General features: G+C 43.1%; 1 protein-coding gene across 1 annotated transcript in view; it reads right to left on the bottom strand.

Moving 5' to 3' along the window:
• Positions 1-17,807, bottom strand: part of oprm1 (opioid receptor, mu 1) — a 46,076-nt gene extending 28,269 nt beyond the window's left edge. The window contains exon 1 of the mRNA XM_061911643.1: positions 17,288-17,807. Coding sequence (XP_061767627.1) covers positions 17,288-17,559 — 272 coding nt within the window. The 5' untranslated portion in view covers positions 17,560-17,807. The remainder of the gene's footprint in view (positions 1-17,287) is intronic.
• Positions 17,808-18,432: the final 625 nt, after the last annotated feature.

Here is an 18,432-nt window from a genome sequence, read left to right on the forward strand (position 1 = left end):
GCGCTGTAATTTGACCCCTTTAATATGCTTCAAAAGTCACCAAACTTGGCGCACACATAAGGACTGGCGAATATTGCGATCTAATGAAAAAAACAAACTCCAAAACTCAAAATTGGGCTCTAGCGCTATTTTTGGATAAAACACTGAAAAAACTGCTCCTAGGAAGAAATCACAGACAAAACTGCTTGTAACTTCCGGTAAGAATGTCGGAGAGACATGAAACAAAAACCTCTATGTAGGTCTCGCTTAGACCTACATTTCATATATTGACAACCCCCAACAAAAATCAACAGGAAGTTTGCAATCCCCCCTTCAAAACAAAAGTTTTGTAAAAAACGGTCACCTTTTTCAAACATTATCTCCTCTGAGTGCGTTTGTTGTTTTGGCTTCAAACTCGCACAGGAGAGAGATTGAACCCTTCTGATTAAAAGTACGGAACAGAGTTTTGATAAGTTCTCAGGTTTTGATTTTACGCGCCTTCAAAGAACCCCTGTGCAAAGTCTCCTAAAAAATGTCATTTTTGCCTCTTTGAGCTGTTATTTGACCCCCTTAAAATGCTTCTAAACTCACCAAACTTGACACACACATCATGTCTGGCAAAAATTGCGATCTGATGAAAAAACCTAACCTCAAAGCTCAAAATTGCGCTCTACCGCCCCCCTAGGAATACAACACGGACAAACTGCTCCTAGGAAGAAAACACAGACAAAACTGCTTGTAACTTCCGGTAGGAATGTCAGAGAGACATGAAACAAAAAACACTATGTAGGTCTCACTTAGACCTACATTTTAATAATTAACATACTTTAGCAAAAATCAACAAGAAGTTTGATATTTTCACTTCAATACAACAACTGCATTACTTTCACAATGCATTAGATTCTCAAAATAGTGGCTCCAAGGCGTCTTCTAACGCTTATCCGGCCGTGGGTCTCGGGGGCAGCAGCCAAAGGCGAACCCGACCAACGCTGCTTGCAGCTTTAATTCCACTTGTAATCAAAGTGTTAAAAAATAACGTTCAAAATAGTAAACATGGTCATGCATTTGAATCCATCCATCCTTTTTTCTACCGCACTTAATTTATTTTTATTTTTTTTTGGGCTTGCCCGCCTGGGGGTTCTTCAGACCACCAAGCACCGACATGAAAGCCTGTTTCAGGGTTATGATATTTTTTCATTTTCCAATAAGTCTCTCCGTTGCTTTCCAGGCAATTGTCTTTTTCTCTTTCGTTCTTGCTCGCACTCCGGCTCCAGCTCCAACCCTGATTGATTGATTGATACTTTTATTAGTAAATTGCACAGTTCAGTCCATATTCCGTACAATTGACCACAAAAATGGTAACACCCGAATAAGTTTTTCAACTTCTTTAAGTCGGGGTCCACTTTAATCAATTCATGTCTTTCCTCCTTTGCTGCTGCTTATAACAGAGCGACAGGTGATCAGATAACAAGGCCCAGGTGGGTTGTCTACGCACCTGTCGCTGATTTCGAGGTCGGTCCTGGCACGCCCCGCTTCGCTGCAGGCCCTCAGGCCACGCCCCCTCCACAGTTCAGAATATCAATGTTATTACAAAGAATAGGAGACTTATTATACTATAGTAATGTTGGTCTTAGTTGAAAATGCACACGTTTAGGTGTGTTCAGTGTTGAAAAAAAAATGATATGGCTCTTTGGGGGCGGTTCAGCTCGGTTGGTAGAGTGGCCGTGCCAGCAACTTGAGGGTTGCAGGTTCGATTCCCGCTTCTGCCAACCTAGTCACTGCCGTTGTGTCCTTGGGCAAGACACTTTACCCACCTGCTCCCAGTGCTACCCACACTGGTTTGAATGTAACTTAGATATTGGGTTTCACTATGTAAAGTGCTTTGAGTCACTAGAGAAAAAGCGCTATATAAATATAATTCACTTCTTACGGAAATACATTTTAAAATATTTGGATTCTTGGCTCTCTCAGGCAAAAAGGTTCCCCGACCCCTGGTCTAGATTATCCGCCACTGAGCCCTGTTTTTGTATTATAGTGTGTGAATAAATTAATTATGTACCTTAATTCTCGTCCCAAATTCCCTCTGCGTCGGAGAAACAAAACAAATCTAAGTTAAAGTCCTGACAGTCAGCGTTTCAGTTCCACTTCAGCGTTGGAGCATCGCCACACATGGAGTTGCAGTCAGCTGGTGTTCATACCGGCTGTGCAAAGTCTATCCAAGAAGCTCCTGGTGAGTCTAACCTGTCAGCGTTTGGACCTCCACCAAGTCTCTTCTTCTGCTTTGCCTCAGTCTAACGGCGACCAGCGTGCCAAGACTCATCAGTAGTCCCAAACAAAGATATGTCAAGACTCAGGGTAAACAAGGAGCTCTTATTTAGAAGAAGTGAGTCTGCCTAGCGTAATTCCCCCCCCCGGCATAAACAACGGGCGGGCTCGTGGAAACGTTGAGATGAGAACTCGCAGAGCTCACGCCGTTGAATTCCTTAGCAATTATTTATTTCTCACCGAGCAGCATAACTAGCATGCGGCCTGAAGCCAAATATCCCCCAACAACAAGATCCACAAAATGAGTACACTACAAAAAATGTCCAAAACGCACCCGCAAAGTCCCACGGGAAGTAAGGGGGGGATAAAAGGAGACAAGTCGGCAAAAGTCCCCCAAAATTTTCAAAATACCTACCAAGGTTCGAGTCCCAACCGGGTTCGAGTTTGAGTTTGAGTGCACTTTTGAACATTTCACCGACTTTTCTCACTTTTCTCCCCACCTTCCTGTGGGAATTTGTTGGACGCGTTTTGGAAATTTTGGGCATCCCGGCCGGCGGCAGAACTTGTGGGGCTCGAACCTGTGTAGGTATTTTGAAAATTTTTGGGGACTTTTGCTGACTTTTCCAACTTTCATCTCCCCTCACCATGGGACTCGGCTGGGTGTGTTACGGACATTTTGGGCATCCCGGGACTTTATATTAGAGTCTTTTACTTGTCTTAAGGGTTTTGCTGCTAAATGATCTCAGTAAGATACCACAGCTTGTTTCCAACATTTTATGACCTATTTTGAGTCAAATATGCTTGAAACTATTTTTGTCCAAGTGTCCAAAACACACCCAGCAATGGTGCACAATAAGGCGGGGAAGAAGAGGGGGGAAAGGCGGCCAAAATGTTCAAAAGTCACAATTGTGTCCAAAATACCTCCCCGGGGTTCCAGTCCCACGAGTCCCGCCGCCGGCCACACAAATCCCGGGATACAAAAAATGTCAAACGCACCCAGCAAAGTCCCACGGGAAGTAAGGGGGGAAAAAATGAGAAAAGTAGGCAAAAGTCCCCCAAAATTTTCAAAATACCTAACAAGGTTCGAGTCCCAACCGGGTTCGAGTTTGAGTTTGAGTGCACTCTTGAACATTTCACTGACTTTTCTCACTTTTCTCCCCACCTTCCTGTGGGACTTTGCTGGACGCGTTTTGGACATTAAGGGCATCCCGGCCGGCGGCGGGACTTGTGGGACTCAAACCTGTGTAGGTATTTTGAACATTTTTGGGATTTTTGCTGACTTTTCCAACTTTCAACTCCCCTCACCATGGGACTCGGCTGGGTGTGTTATGGACATTTTGGGCATCCCGGGACTTTATGTTAGAGTCTTTTAATTGTTTTAAGTGTTTAGGTCCTAAATGATCTCAGTAAGATACTACAGCTTGTTTCCGACATTTTATGACCTATTTTGAGTAAAATATGCTTGAAACTATTTTTGTCCAAGTGTCCAAAACACACCCAGCAATGGTGCACAGGAAGTAAGGGGGGAAAAAATGAGAAAAGTAGGCAAAAGTCCCCCAAAATTTTGATAATACCTACCAAGGTTCGAGTCCCAACCGGGTTCGAGTTTGAGTTTGAGTGCACTTTTGAACATTTCACCGACTTTTCTCACTTTTCTCCCCACCTTCCTGTGGGACTTTGCTGGACGCGTTTTGGACATTTTGGGCATCCCGGCCGGCGGCGGAACTTGTGGGACTCGAACCTGTGTAGGTATTTTGAACATTTTTAGGACTTTTGCTGACTTTTCCAACTTTCATCTCCCCTCACCATGGGACTCGGCTGGGTGTGTTATGGACATTTTGGGCATCCCGGGACTTTATGTTAGAGTCTTTTACTTGTTTTAAGGGTTTTGCTGCTAAATGATCTCAGTAAGATACTACAGCTTGTTTCCAACATTTTATGACCTATTTTGAGTAAAATATGCTTGAAACTATTTTTGTCCAAGTGTCCAAAACACACCCAGCAATGGTGCACAGGAAGGCGGGGAAGAAGAGGGGGAAAAGGCGGCCAAAATGTTCAAAAGTCCCAATTGTGTCCAAAATACCTCGCCGGGGTTCCAGTCCCACGAGTCCCGCCGCCGGCCACTACAAAAAATGTCCAAAACGCACCCAGCAAAGTCCCACGGGAAGTAAGGGGGGAAAAAATTAGAAAAGTAGGCAAAAGTCCCCCAAAATTTTCAAAATACCTACCAAGGTTCGAGTCCCAACCGGGTTCGAGTTTGAGTTTGAGTGCACTTTTGAACATTTCACCGACTTTCTCACTTTTCTCCCCACCTTCCTGTGGGACTTTGCTGGACGCGTTTTGGACATTCTGGGCATCCCGGACGGCGGCGGGACTTGTGGGACTCGAACCTGTGTAGGTATTTTGAACATTTTTGGGACTTTTGCTGACTTTTCCAACTTTCATCTCCCCTCACCATGGGACTCGGCTGGGTGTGTTATGGACATTTAGGGCATCCCGGGACTTTATGTTAGAGTCTTTTACTTGTTTTAAGGGTTTTGCTGCTAAATGATCTCAGTAAGATACTACAGCTTGTTTCCGACATTTTATGACCTATTTTGAGTAAAATATGCTTGAAACTATTTTTGTCCAAGTGTCCAAAACACACCCAGCAATGGTGCACAGGAAGTAAGGGGGGAAAAAATGAGAAAAGTAGGCAAAAGTCCCCCAAAATTTTCAAAATACCTACCAAGGTTCGAGTCCCAACCGGGTTCGAGTTTGAGTTTGAGTGCACTTTTGAACATTTCACCGACTTTTCTCACTTTTCTCCCCACCTTCCCGTGGGACTTTGCTGGACGCGTTTTGGACATTTTGGGCATCCCGGCCGGCGGCGGAACTTGTGGGACTCGAACCTGTGTAGGTATTTTGAACATTTTTTGGGACTTTTGCTGACTTTTCCAACTTTCATCTCCCCTCACCATGGGACTCGGCTGGGTGTGTTATGGACATTTTGGGCATCCCGGGACTTTATGTTAGAGTCTTTTACTTGTTTTAAGTGTTTAGGTCCTAAATGATCTCAGTAAGATACTACAGCTTGTTTCCAACATTTTATGACCTATTTTGAGTAAAATATGCTTGAAACTATTTTTGTCCAAGTGTCCAAAACACAGCCAGCAATGGTGCACAGGAAGGCGGGGAAGAAGAGGGGGAAAAGGCGGCCAAAATGTTCAAAAGTCACAATTGTGTCCAAAATACCTCCCCGGGGTTCCAGTCCCACGAGTCCCGCCGCCGGCCACACAAGTACTGGGATACAAAAAATGTCCAAAACGCACCCAGCAAAGTCCCACGGGAAGTAAGGGGGGAAAAAATTAGAAAAGTAGGCAAAAGTCCCCCAAAATTTTCAAAATACCTACCAAGGTTCGAGTCCCAACCGGGTTCGAGTTTGAGTTTGAGTGCACTTTTGAACATTTCACCGACTTTTCTCACTTTTCTCCCCACCTTCCCGTGGGACTTTGCTGGACGCGTTTTGGACATTTTGGGCATCCCGGCCGGCGGCGGAACTTGTGGGACTCGAACCTGTGTAGGTATTTTGAACATTTTTGGGACTTTTGCTGACTTTTCCAACTTTCAACTCCCCTCACCATGGGACTCGGCTGGGTGTGTTATGGACATTTTGGGCATCCCGGGACTTTATGTTAGAGTCTTTTAATTGTTTTAAGTGTTTAGGTCCTAAATGATCTCAGTAAGATACTACAGCTTGTTTCCGACATTTTATGACCTATTTTGAGTAAAATATGCTTGAAACTATTTTTGTCCAAGTGTCCAAAACACACCCAGCAATGGTGCACAGGAAGTAAGGGGGGAAAAAATGAGAAAAGTAGGCAAAAGTCCCCCAAAATTTTCAAAATACCTACCAAGGTTCGAGTCCCAACCGGGTTCGAGTTTGAGTTTGAGTGCACTTTTGAACATTTCACCGACTTTTCTCACTTTTCTCCCCACCTTCCTGTGGGAATTTGTTGGACGCGTTTTGGACATTTTGGGCATCCCGGCCGGCGGCAGAACTTGTGGGACTCGAACCTGTGTAGGTATTTTGAAAAATTTTTGGGACTTTTGCTGACTTTTCCAACTTTCATCTCCCCACACCATGGGACTCGGCTGGGTGTGTTACGGACATTTTGGGCATCCCGGGACTTTATATTAGAGTCTTTTACTTGTTTTAAGGGTTTTGCTGCTAAATGATCTCAATAAGATACTACAGCTTGTTTCCAACATTTTATGACCTATTTTGAGTCAAATATGCTTGAAACTATTTTTGTCCAAGTGTCCAAAACACACCCAGCAATGGTGCACAATAAGGCGGGGAAGAAGAGGGGGGAAAGGCGGCCAAAATGTTCAAAAGTCACAATTGTGTCCAAAATACCTCCCCAGGGTTCCAGTCAAAGGGGTTCCGCCTCCGGCCACTACAAAAAATATCCAAAATGCACCCAGCAAAGTCCCACGGGAAGTAAGGGGGGAAAAAATGAGAAAAGTAGGCAAAAGTCCCCCCAAATTTTCAAAATACCTACCAAGGTTCGAGTCCCAACCGGGTTCGAGTTTGAGTTTGAGTGCACTTTTGAACATTTCACCGACTTTTCTCACTTTTCTCCCGACCTTCCCGTGGGACTTTGCTGGACGCGTTTTGGACATTTTGGGCATCCCGGCCGGCGGCGGGACTTGTGGGACTCAAACCTGTGTAGGTATTTTGAACATTTTTGGGACTTTTGCTGACTTTTCCCACTTTCAACTCCCCTCACCATGGGACTCGGCTGGGTGTGTTATGGACATTTTGGGCATCCCGGGACTTAATATTAGAGTCTTTTACTTGTTTTAAGGGTTTTGCTGCTAAATGATCTCAGTAAGATACTACAGCTTGTTTCCAACATTTTATGACCTATTTTGAGTCAAATATGCTTGAAACTATTTTTGTCCAAGTGTCCAAAACACACCCAGCAATGGTGCGCAATAAGGCGGGGAAGAAGAGGGGGAAAAGGCGGCCAAAATGTTCATAAGTCCCAATTGTGTCCAAAATACCTCCCCGGGGTTCCAGTCCCACGAGTCCCGCCGCCGGCCACACAAATCCCGGGATACAAAAAATGTCCAAAATGCACCCAGCAAAGTCCCACGGGAAGTAAGGGGAGGAAAAATGAGAAAAGTAGGCAAAAGTCCCCCAAAATTTTCAAAATACCTACCAAGGTTCGAGTCCCAACCGGGTTCGAGTTTGAGTTTGAGTGCACTTTTGAACATTTCACCGACTTTTCTCACTTTTCTCCCCACCTTCCTGTGGGACTTTGCTGGACGCGTTTTGGACATTAAGGGCATCCCGGCCAGTGGCGGAACTTGTGGGACTCGAACCTGTGTAGGTATTTTGAACATTTTTGGGACTTCTGCTGACTTTTCCAACTTTCATCTCCCCTCACCATGGGACTCGGCTGGGTGTGTTATGGACATTTTGGGCATCCCGGCTTTATGTTAGAGTCTTTTACTTGTTTTAAGGGTTTTGCTCCTAAATGATCTCAGTAAGATACTACAGCTTGTTTCCGACATTTTATGACCTATTTTGAGTAAAATATGCTTGAAACTATTTTTGTCCAAGTGTCCAAAACACACCCAGCAATGGTGCACAGGAAGGCGGGGAAGAAGAGGGGGAAAAGGCGGCCAAAATGTTCAAAAGTCACAATTGTATCCAAAATACCTGCCCGGGTTCCAGTCCCACGAGTCACACAAATCCCGGGATACAAAAAATTCCCAAAACGCACCCAGCAAAGTCCCACGGGAAGTAGGGGGAAAAAATGAGAAAAGTCAGCAAAAGTCCCCCAAAGGTTCGAGTCCCAACCGGGTTCGAGTGCACACCGACTTTTCTCACTTTTCTCCCCACCTTCCCGTGGGACTTTGCTGGGCGCGTTTTGGATACTTTGGGCATCCCGGCCGGCGGCGGAACTTGTGGGACTCGAACCTGTGTAGGTAGTTTGGACATTTTTGGGACTTTTGCTGACTTTTCCAACTTTCATCTCCCCTCACCATGGGACTCGGCTGGGTGTGTTATGGACATTTAAGGCATCCCGGGACTTGCGCGGCCATACATAAGATTTTATGTTAGAGTGTTTTACTTGTTTTAAGTGTTTAGGTCCTAAATGATCTCGGTAAGCTATTACAGCTTGTAGCTGAGATTTGATGACCTATATTGAGTAAAACATGCTTAAAACTAGAATATCAAATGTTGCAAAGCTGTGTCATCAACACTCACAAGTATAAAAGTCAGTGTTCAAAAACAAGGAAAAACAATACAAAAATGAGGGGTATTTTACTTGAACTAAGCAAAATTATATGCCAATAGAACAACAAAATTGTGCTTGTCAAGACTTTCCAAAACAAGTAAAATTAGCTAACTTCAATGAACCCAAAAATACCTTCAAATAAGTATATTCTCACTAATAACAAGTGTACTACTATACAAGTACGTATTTTCTATTGTTTCATTGAAAATAAAACAGCAAAGTCTATTTGGCTGTTATCTGTTTTAATATGAGAAACAATTGTCAAAGTCATGATTTTGTTTCACATTCTTAAAATAAGAAATTCTTACTTTAAAAAGTCGTTTCATACTTGTGAGTGTTGATAACACAGCTTTGCAACATTTGATTTTCTAGTTTCAAGCATGTTTTACTCAATATAGGTCATCAAATCTCAAAGCTGTAATATCTTGCTGAGATCATTTAGGACCTAAACACTTAAAACAAGTATAAAATCTTATATATGGCCCAAAATGTGCATAACACACCCAGCCGAGTCCCAATGGGGAGGGAGGATGAAAGTTGGAAAAGTCAGCAAAAGTTCCAAAAATGTTCCAAATACCTACACAGGTTCGAGTCCCACAAGTTCCGCCGCCGGCCGGGATGCCCGAGGTGTCCTAAACGCGCCCAGCAAAGTCCCACGGGAAGGTGGGGAGAAAAGTGAGAAAAGTCGGTGTGCACTCAAACTCAAACTCGAACCCGGTTGGGACTCGAACCTTTGGGGGACTTTTGCCGAGTTTTCTCATTTTTTCCCCCCACTTCCCGTGGGACTTTGCTGGGTGCGTTTTGGGAATTTTTTGTATCCCGGGATTTGTGTGGCCGGCGGCGGGACTCGTGGGACTGGAACCCGGGTAGGTATTTTGGACACAATTGGGACTTATGAAGATTTTGGCCGCCTTTTCCCCCTCTTCTTCCCCGCCTTCCTGTGCACCATTGCTGGGTGTGTTTGGGACACTTGGACAAAAATAGTTTCAAGCATATTTTACTCAAAATAGGTCATAAAATGTTGGAAACAAGCTGTAGTATCTTACTGAGATCATTTAGCAGCAAAACCCTTAAAACAAGTAAAAGACTCTAACATAAAATCTGCTTAGTGAGAAGAATTATCTTACCAGACAGAAAATAAGCAAATATCAGCCTTATTTGAGATATTTCATCTTACTTAGATTTCAGTTTTTGCAGTGCAGATGAGTCACCCGCTGGCCTGTTCTAAAAATAGCTCAAATAGCAGCACTTACCAGTGAGCTGCCTCTATTTTTTAAATTGTATTTATTTACTAGCAAGCTGGTCTCGCTTTGCTGGACATTTTTAATTCTAAGAGAGACAAAACTCAAATAGAATTTGAAAATCCAAGAAAATATTTTAAAGACTTGGTCTTCACTTGTTTAAATAAATTCATTTATTTTTTTACTTTGCTTCTTATAACTTTGAGAAAGACAATTTTAGAGAAAAAATACAACCTTAAAGATGATTTTAGGATTTTTAAACACATAAAACTTTTTACCTTTTAAATTCCTTCCTCTTCTTTCCTGACAATTTAAATCAATGTTCAAGTATTTTATCTTATTTTTGTAAAGAATAATAAATACATTTTAATTTAATTCTTCATTTTAGCTTCTGTTTTTTTGATGAAGAATATTTGTGAAATATTTCTTCAAAATAATTATGAGTAAAATTCAAAAAAGGTATTCTGGCAAATCTAGAAAATCTGTAGAATCAAATTTAAATCTTGTTTCAAAGTCTTTTGAATTTATTTTAAAATTTTTGTTGTGGAAAATCTAGAAGAAATATTGATTTGTCTCTGTTAGAAATATAGCTTGGTCCGATTTGTTATATATTCTAACAAAGTGCAGATTGGATTTCAACCTATTTAAAACATGTCATCAAAATTCTAAAAATAATCTTAATCAGGAAAAATGACTAACGATGCTCCATAAATTATGTTTTTACTTTTTTCAAAAAGATTCGAATTAGCTAGTTTTTCTCTTCTTTTTTTCGGTTTGAATTTTAAATTTCAAAGAGTGGAAATTGAAGAAAAAATATGTTTCAAAATTTAATTTTCATTTTTTTTTCGTGTTTTCTCCTCTTTTAAACCGTTCACTTAAGTGTTTTTTCATCATTTATTCTCTACAAAAAACCTTCCGTAGAAGGGAAAAAAAATGTACGACGGAATAACAGACAGAAATACCCTTTTTTTTTTTTTTTAAATATAATTATCGGTTTCTATAGCTATTTATTGTGAGGAATCATTAAGATGATCAGTGTTTCCACAAAGATAAATATCATTAATTATTAATAATAACATAGAGTTAAATAATTTATATATCATTATATATATTTATTTATTTTATATATATATTTATATATTATTTATTTATATTTATTTAATTATAAATGCACCTTATTGCTTTTTTCTAATCCTGGACTACCATGAGCTTATGTAATGAAAGTTCGTGCTTATCTGTGTTGTAAAGTTCAAATTTGAATGACCAGATAAAGGAAATCTAATTTTAAAGGTAAATTGAGCAAATTGGCTATTTCTGGCAATTTATTTAAGTGTGTATCAAACTGGTAGCCCTTCGCATTAATCAGTACCCAAGAAGTAGCTCTTGCTTTCAAAAAGGTTGGTGACCCCTGGTGTAGATAATGTTGTTCACACAGCACAATTCAACTGTGATGCTCATCAAAACGTAGCACAATAGTCCTTCCTTCTCATGACAAACACAATTGCTAAAAACTACAAACCCCGTTTCCATATGAGTTGGGAAATTGTGTTAGATGTAAATATAAACAGAATACAATGATTTGCAAATCCTTTTCAACCCATATTCAGTTGAATATGCTACAAAGACAACATATTTGATGTTCAAACTCATAAACTTTATTTTTTGCAAATAATCATTAACTTTAGAATTAGATGCCAGCAATACATGACAAAGAAGTTGGGAAAGGTGGCAATAAATACTGATAAAGCTGAAGAATGCTCATCAAACACTTATTTGGAACATCCCACAGGTGTGCAGGCTAATTGGGAACAGGTGGGTGCCATGATTGGGTATAAAAGCAGCTTCCATGAAATGCTAAGTAATTCACAAACAAGGATGGGGCGAGGGTCACCAATTTGTAAGCAAATTGTCGAACAGTTTTAGAACAACATTTCTCAACGAGCTGTTGCGAGGAATTTAGGGATTTTACCATCTACGGTCCGTAAAATCATCAAAAGGTTCAGAGAATCTGGAGAAATCACTGCACGTAAGCGATGATATTACGGACTTTTGATCCCTCTGGCTGTACTACATCAAAAACCGAGATCAGTGTGTAAAGGATATCACCACATGGGCTCAGGAACACTTCATAAAACCACTGTCAGTAACTACAGTTGGTCGCTACATCTGTAAGTGCAAGTTAAAACTCTACTATGCAAAGCCAAACCCATTTAAAAACAACATCCTGAAACGCCGCCGACTTGGCTGGGCCCGAGCTCATCTAAGATGGACTGATGCAAAGTAGAAAGGTGTTCTGTGGTCTGACGAGTCCACATTTCAAATTATGTTTGGAAACAGAGGACGTGGTGTCCTCCGGAACAAAGAGGAAAATAACTATTCGGATTTTTATAGGCGCAAACTTGACAAGCCAGCATCTGTGATGGTATGGGGGTGTATTAGTGCCCAAGGCATGGGTAACTTACACATCTGTGAAGGCACCATTAATGCTGAAAGGTCCATACAGGCTTTGGAGCAACATATGTTGTCATCCATCATGGACGCCCCTGCTTATTTCAGCAAAACAAGTGTTACAACAGCGTGGCTTTGTAAAAAAAAAAAAAAGAGTGCAGGTACTTTCTTGGCCCGCCTGCAGTCCAGACATGTCTCAAATCGATAATGTGTGGCGTATTATGAAGCGTAAAATACGACAGCGGAGACCCCGGACTGTTGAACGACTGAAGCTCTACATAAAACAAGAATGGGAAAGAATTCCACTTTCAAAGCTTCAACAATTAGTTTCCTCAATTCCCAAACGTTTATTGAGTGTTGTTATAAGAAAAGGTGATGTAACACAGTGGTGAACATGCCCTTTCCCAACTACTTTGGCACGTGTTGCAGCCATGAAATTCCAAGTTGATTATTATTGGCAAAAAATACATAAAGTTTATAAGTTTGAACATCAAATATGTTGTCTTTGTAGCATATTCAACTGAATATGGGTTGAAAAGGATTTGCAAATCATTGTATTCTGTTTATATTTACATCTAACACAATTTCCCAACTCATATAGAAATGGGATTTGTAGATTAAATGTTGCTTGCCAAAACAGCAGCAGCTACTGAGCTAACATAACGAGCACGTAGCCAAAAAGGACAAAAGCTGTTCTTCTTTTCTCCCAATCACAACAAAAACCAGCCACTAACTTAGTCAGTTAGCAGTAAACACTTGAGGATCTAAATGTGTTGTTTCCATGGCTGCATTCCTGTCCAAATAGGCTGAAAGTTTCACTGGGGAGGAAGCGTTGATGTGGCTTCCCTCTCCAAACACCTTCCAGTGTTTCCATGGTAACACTCTCCACCACACACACTTTTTTCCTCCTCAGTGGAGTTTTCTGCATCTCCACCGCGAGCGTTGGCTCCTTCCCTGCGGTGTGCAGCCTGGAAAAGAGCTGCTATGGCTCTTGTTGTGTGTACTTCCACCAAGAGAGCCCTGGAGGCCCCCGTTCAGGTCTCGGAGCTTCACAGCTGCTGGGAGGAGCAGTCGACCTTCCCATGCGTGTCCACTTCACCGCCGCGCACACCACCACTCCGCAGTAAACGCTAAGTTTCGGGAAAGTCATGCACAGTTGCAAAATGCGTTCATTTTGTGACCCGCTGGCAACCATTTTGTGCTAGCAAGATTTCTTCTTAGTCTCGGTCTGATCTGGTCTGCTCCTTTGAATCAGCACCAGTTGTTTGTACGAACCCCGTTTCCATATGAGTTGGGAAATGGTGTTAGATGTAAATATAAACGGAATACAATGATTTGCAAATCCTTTTCAACCCATATTCAGTTGAATATGCTACAAAGACAACATATTTGATGTTAAAACTGAAAATTAACTTAGAATTTCATGGCTGCAACACGTGCCAAAGTAGTTGGGAAAGGGCATGTTCACCACTGAGTTACATCACCTTTTCTTTTAACAACACTCAATAAACGTTAGGGAACTGAGGAAACTAATTGTTGAAGCTTTGAAAGTGGAATTCTTTCCCATTCTTGTTTTATGTAGAGCTTCAGTCGTTCAGCAGTCCGGGGTCTCCGTTGTCGTATTTTACGCTTCATAATGCACCACACATTTTCCATGGGAGACAGGTCTGGACTGCAGGCGGGCCAGGGAAGTACCCGCACCCTTTTACTATGAAACCACGTTGTTATAACACGTGGCTTGGCATTGTCTTGCTGAAATAAGCAGGGGCGTCCATGATAACGTTGCTTGGATGACAACATATGTTGTTCCAAAACCTGTATGGACCTTTCAGCATTAATGGTGCCTTCACAGATGTGTAAGTTACCCATGCATTGAGCACTAATACACCCACATACCATCACACATGCTGGCTTTTGAATATTCCCCCAAAACAATCCGAATGGTTATTTTCCTCTTTGTTCCAAATATATTTTGAAATGTGGACTCGTCCGACCACAGAAGACTTTCACACTTTGCATCAGTCCATCTTAGATGAGCTCGGGCCCAGCCAAGCCGGCAGTGTTTCAGGATATTGTTGATAAATCTGTTTGGCTTTGCATAGTAGAGTTTTAACTTGCACTTACAGATGTAGCAACCAACTGTAGTTACTGACAGTGGTTTTATGAAGTGTTCCTGAGCCCATGTGGTGATATCCTTTACACACTGATGTTGGTTTTTGATGCAGTACCGCCTGAGTGGTCAAATTCCGTAATATCATCGCTTACGTGCAGTGATTTCTCCAGATTCTCTGAACTTTTTGGTGATTTTACGGACCGTAGATGGTAAAATCCCTAAATTCCTTGCAATAGCTCGTTGAGAAATGTTGTTCTAAAACTGTTCGACAATTTGCTTACAAATTGGTGACCCTCGCCCCATCCTTGTTTGTGAATTACTTAGCATTTCATGTTAGCTGCTTTTATACCCAATCATGGCACCCACCTGTTCCCAATTAGCCTGCACACCTGTGGGATGTTCCAAATAAGTGTTTGATGAGCATTCCTCAACTTTATCAGTATTTATTGCCACCTTTCCCAATTTCTTTGTCACATGTTGCTGGCATCAAATTGTAAAGGTAATGATTATTTGCAAAAAAAAATAAAAAAATGTTTATGACTTTGACCATCAAATATGTTGTCTTTGTAGCATATTCAACTGAATATGGGTTGAAAAGGATTTGCAAATCATTGTATTCTGTTTATATTTACATCTAACACAATTTCCCAACTCATGTGGAAATGAGGTTTGTACTATACATGGATTGGACTTCTTTAATTTCTTTACATTGTAGCATAGTGGTTGTTGAAGATAAAGAAATTTTTGACTTCTGATCGTTTGTGAGGGCACCGATAGTAATCATGTGTGGTCTTTGTGGATTTTAATCAAAAACAGGATCAGCGTCAGTTTTATGTACTGTAAGTGGATTTTACTTCTTTAAATATTTAATATTGTAGAAACACAGTTGTTGAAGATACGGATTTTTGTGATTACTGATTGTTTGTAAGGGCACCAAGGGTAACACATGTGGACTTTGTCGATGTTATTCAGAAACAGAACCAGCATCAGTTTTATGTAAAAGTGTACTACAAGTGATGGTGGTGTAAAAGTGTACTACAAGTGGTGGTGTTGTAAAAGTGTACTACAAGTGGTGGTGGTGTAAAAGTGTACTACCAGTGGTGGTGGTGTAAAAGTGTACTACCAGTGGTGGTGGTGTACAAGTGTACTACAAGTGGTGGTGTTATAAAAGTGTACTACAAGTGGTGGTGTTGTAAAAGTGTAATACAAGTGATGGTGGTGAAAAAGTGTACTATAAGTGGTGGTGGTGTAAAAGTGTACTACAAGTGGTGCTGGTGTAAAAGTGTACTACCAGTGGTGGTGGTGTAAAAGTGTACTACAAGTGGTGGTGTTGTAAAAGTGTACTACAAGTGGTAGTGTTGTAAAAGTGTACTGCAAGTGGTAGTGTTGTAAAAGTGTACTACAAGTGGTGGTGGTGTATAAGTGTAATACAAGTGATGGTGGTGAAAAAGTGTACTACAAGTGGTGGTGTTGTAAAAGTGTACTACAAGTGGTGGTGTTGTAAAAGTGTAATACAAGTGGTGGTGGTGAAAAAGTGTACTACCAGTGATGGTGGTGTAAAAGTGTACTACCAGTGATGATGGTGTAAAAGTGTACTACCAGTGGTGGTGGTGTAAAAGTGTACTACAAGTGGTGGTGGTGGTGGTGTAAAAGTGTACTACAAGTGGTGGTGGTGTAAAAGTGTACCACAAGTGGTGGTGGTGTAAAAGTGTACTACCAGTGGTGGTGGTGTAAAAGTGGTGGTGTTGTAAAAGTGTACTACAAGTGGTGGTGTTGTAAAAGTGTACTACAAGTGGTGGTGGTGTAAAAGTGTATTACAAGTGGTGGTGGTGTAAAAGTGTATTACAAGTGGTGGTGGTGAAAAAGTGTACTACCAGTGATGGTGGTGTAAAAGTGTACTACCAGTGATGATGGTGTAAAAGTGTACTACAAGTGGTGGTGGTGGTGGTGGTGTAAAAGTGTACTACAAGTGGTGGTGGTGAAAAAGTGTACCACAAGTGGTGGTGGTGTAAAAGTGTACTACCAGTGGTGGTGGTGTAAAAGTGGTGGTGGTGTAAAAGTGTATAAAAGTGTACTACCAGTGGTGGTGGTGTAAAAGTGTACTACCAGTGGTGGTGGTGTAAAAGTGTATTACAAGTGGTGGTAGTGTAAAAGTGGTGGTGGTGTAAAAGTGTACTACCTGTGGTGGTGGTGTAAAAGTGGTGGTGGTGTAAAAGTGTACTACAAGTGGTGGTGGTGTAAAAGTGTACTACAAGTGGTGGTGGTGTAAAAGTGTACTACAAGTGGTGGTAGTGTAAAAGTGTACTACCAGTGGTGGTGGTGTAAAAGTGTACTACAAGTGGTGGTGGTGTAAAAGTGCACTACCAGTGGTGGTGGTGTAAAAGTGTACTACCAGTGGTGGTGGTGTAAAAGTGTACTACAAGTGGTGGTAGTGTAAAAGTGTACTACCAGTGGTGGTGGTGTAAAAGTGTACAACCAGTGGTGGTGGTGGAAAAGTGTACTACAAGTGGTGGTGTAAAAGTGTACTACAAGTGGTGGTGGTGTAAAAGTGTACTACCAGTGGTAGTGGTGTAAAAGTTGTTGTGGTGTAAAAGTGTACTACAAGTGGTGGTGGTGTAAAAGTGTACTACAAGTGGTGGTGGTGTAAAAGTGTACTACCAGTGGTGGTGTATGGACCCTAGCTGACAAACACATATCTGGGCAGCCCTTTAGGGGGTGCTGGCGGCCCTATGGTAAAGAAAGAGTGTCACTGAGTGATGACTAAGAAGCTCCTGGTGTGACTTCCAATCTTCAATCACCAAGTCTTGTTTGTCATTTACATTTCCAAACATCGTGTGAGACTTGACGGGATGACTTGGTGCTGCAGGAATGTGTGCGCCCTCGTTCTCGAAGGTGGCATTTTACGCGCACGCACGCACGCAAGGTGTGTGAAGATGTCGCAGCCTCACCTGACGATGATGTACATGACGAGCACGTTGCCCACCAGCCCCACCACGCACACGATGGCGTACAGCGCCGTGATGACGATGGCGATCATCACCGGGTTGGAGTCGCCGTCGTCCGGGCGGCCGCTCCGTGCCAGCTCGCCCTCGCAGCGCGCCTCCGTGGCGTTGGCCAGCGCGCTCACGTTGGCACACAGCGCGGCCACGCCGCTGGTGTTCATCAAGACGGCGATCGAACTGCGATCTTCTCCATCCGAGCCGTTGCCTGCGCTCTCCATGCTCCTCGGCCGCCTACGAGCGCCTGTTTCCCGGCAGAGAGGTGGAGATGGAGAGGGGAGCTTGTGGACAAGTGCGAGGGGATGGAGGAGGTGGTGCAGGCGGAGTGTGTGGACGAGTGTGAGAGGATGGAGGAGGTGGAGCAGGAGGGATGACGAGGTGGTCCAGGCGGAGTGTGTGGACGAGTGCGAGAGGATGGAGGAGGTGGTGCAGGAGGGATGACGAGGTGGTGCAGGCGGAGTGTGTGGACGAGTGCGAGAGGATGGAGGAGGTGGTGCAGGCGGAGTGTGTGGACGAGTGCGAGAGGATGGAGGAGGTGGTGCAGGAGGGATGACGAGGTGGTGCAGGCGGAGTGTGTGGACGAGTGCGAGAGGATGGAGGAGGTGGTGCAGGCGGAGTGTGTGGACGAGTGCGAGAGGATGGAGGAGGTGGTGCAGGAGGGATGACGAGGTGGTCCAGGCGGAGTGTGTGGACGAGTGCGAGAGGATGGAGGAGGTGGTGCAGGCGGAGTGTGTGGACGAGTGCGAGAGGATGGAGGAGGTGGTGCAGGAGGGATGACGAGGTGGTGCAGGCGGAGTGTGTGGACAAGTGCGAGGGGATGGAGGAGGTGGTGCAGGAGGGATGACGAGGTGGTGCAGGTGGAGTGTCTGGACAAGTGCGAGGAGATGGAGGAGGTGGTGCAGGAGGGGATGACGAGGTGGTCCAGGCGGAGTGTGTGGACAAGTGCGAGGGGATGGAGGAGGTGGTGCAGGCGGAGTGTGTGGACGAGTGTGAGAGGATGGAGGAGGTGGTGCAGACGGGATGACGAGGTGGTGCAGGCGGAGTGTGTGGACAAGTGTGAGAGGATGGAGGAGGTGGTGCAGGAGGGATGACGA

The sequence above is a fragment of the Nerophis ophidion genome, linkage group LG09, assembly GCF_033978795.1.
Source record: "Nerophis ophidion isolate RoL-2023_Sa linkage group LG09, RoL_Noph_v1.0, whole genome shotgun sequence".
NCBI classification, from domain to species: domain Eukaryota; kingdom Metazoa; phylum Chordata; class Actinopteri; order Syngnathiformes; family Syngnathidae; genus Nerophis; species Nerophis ophidion.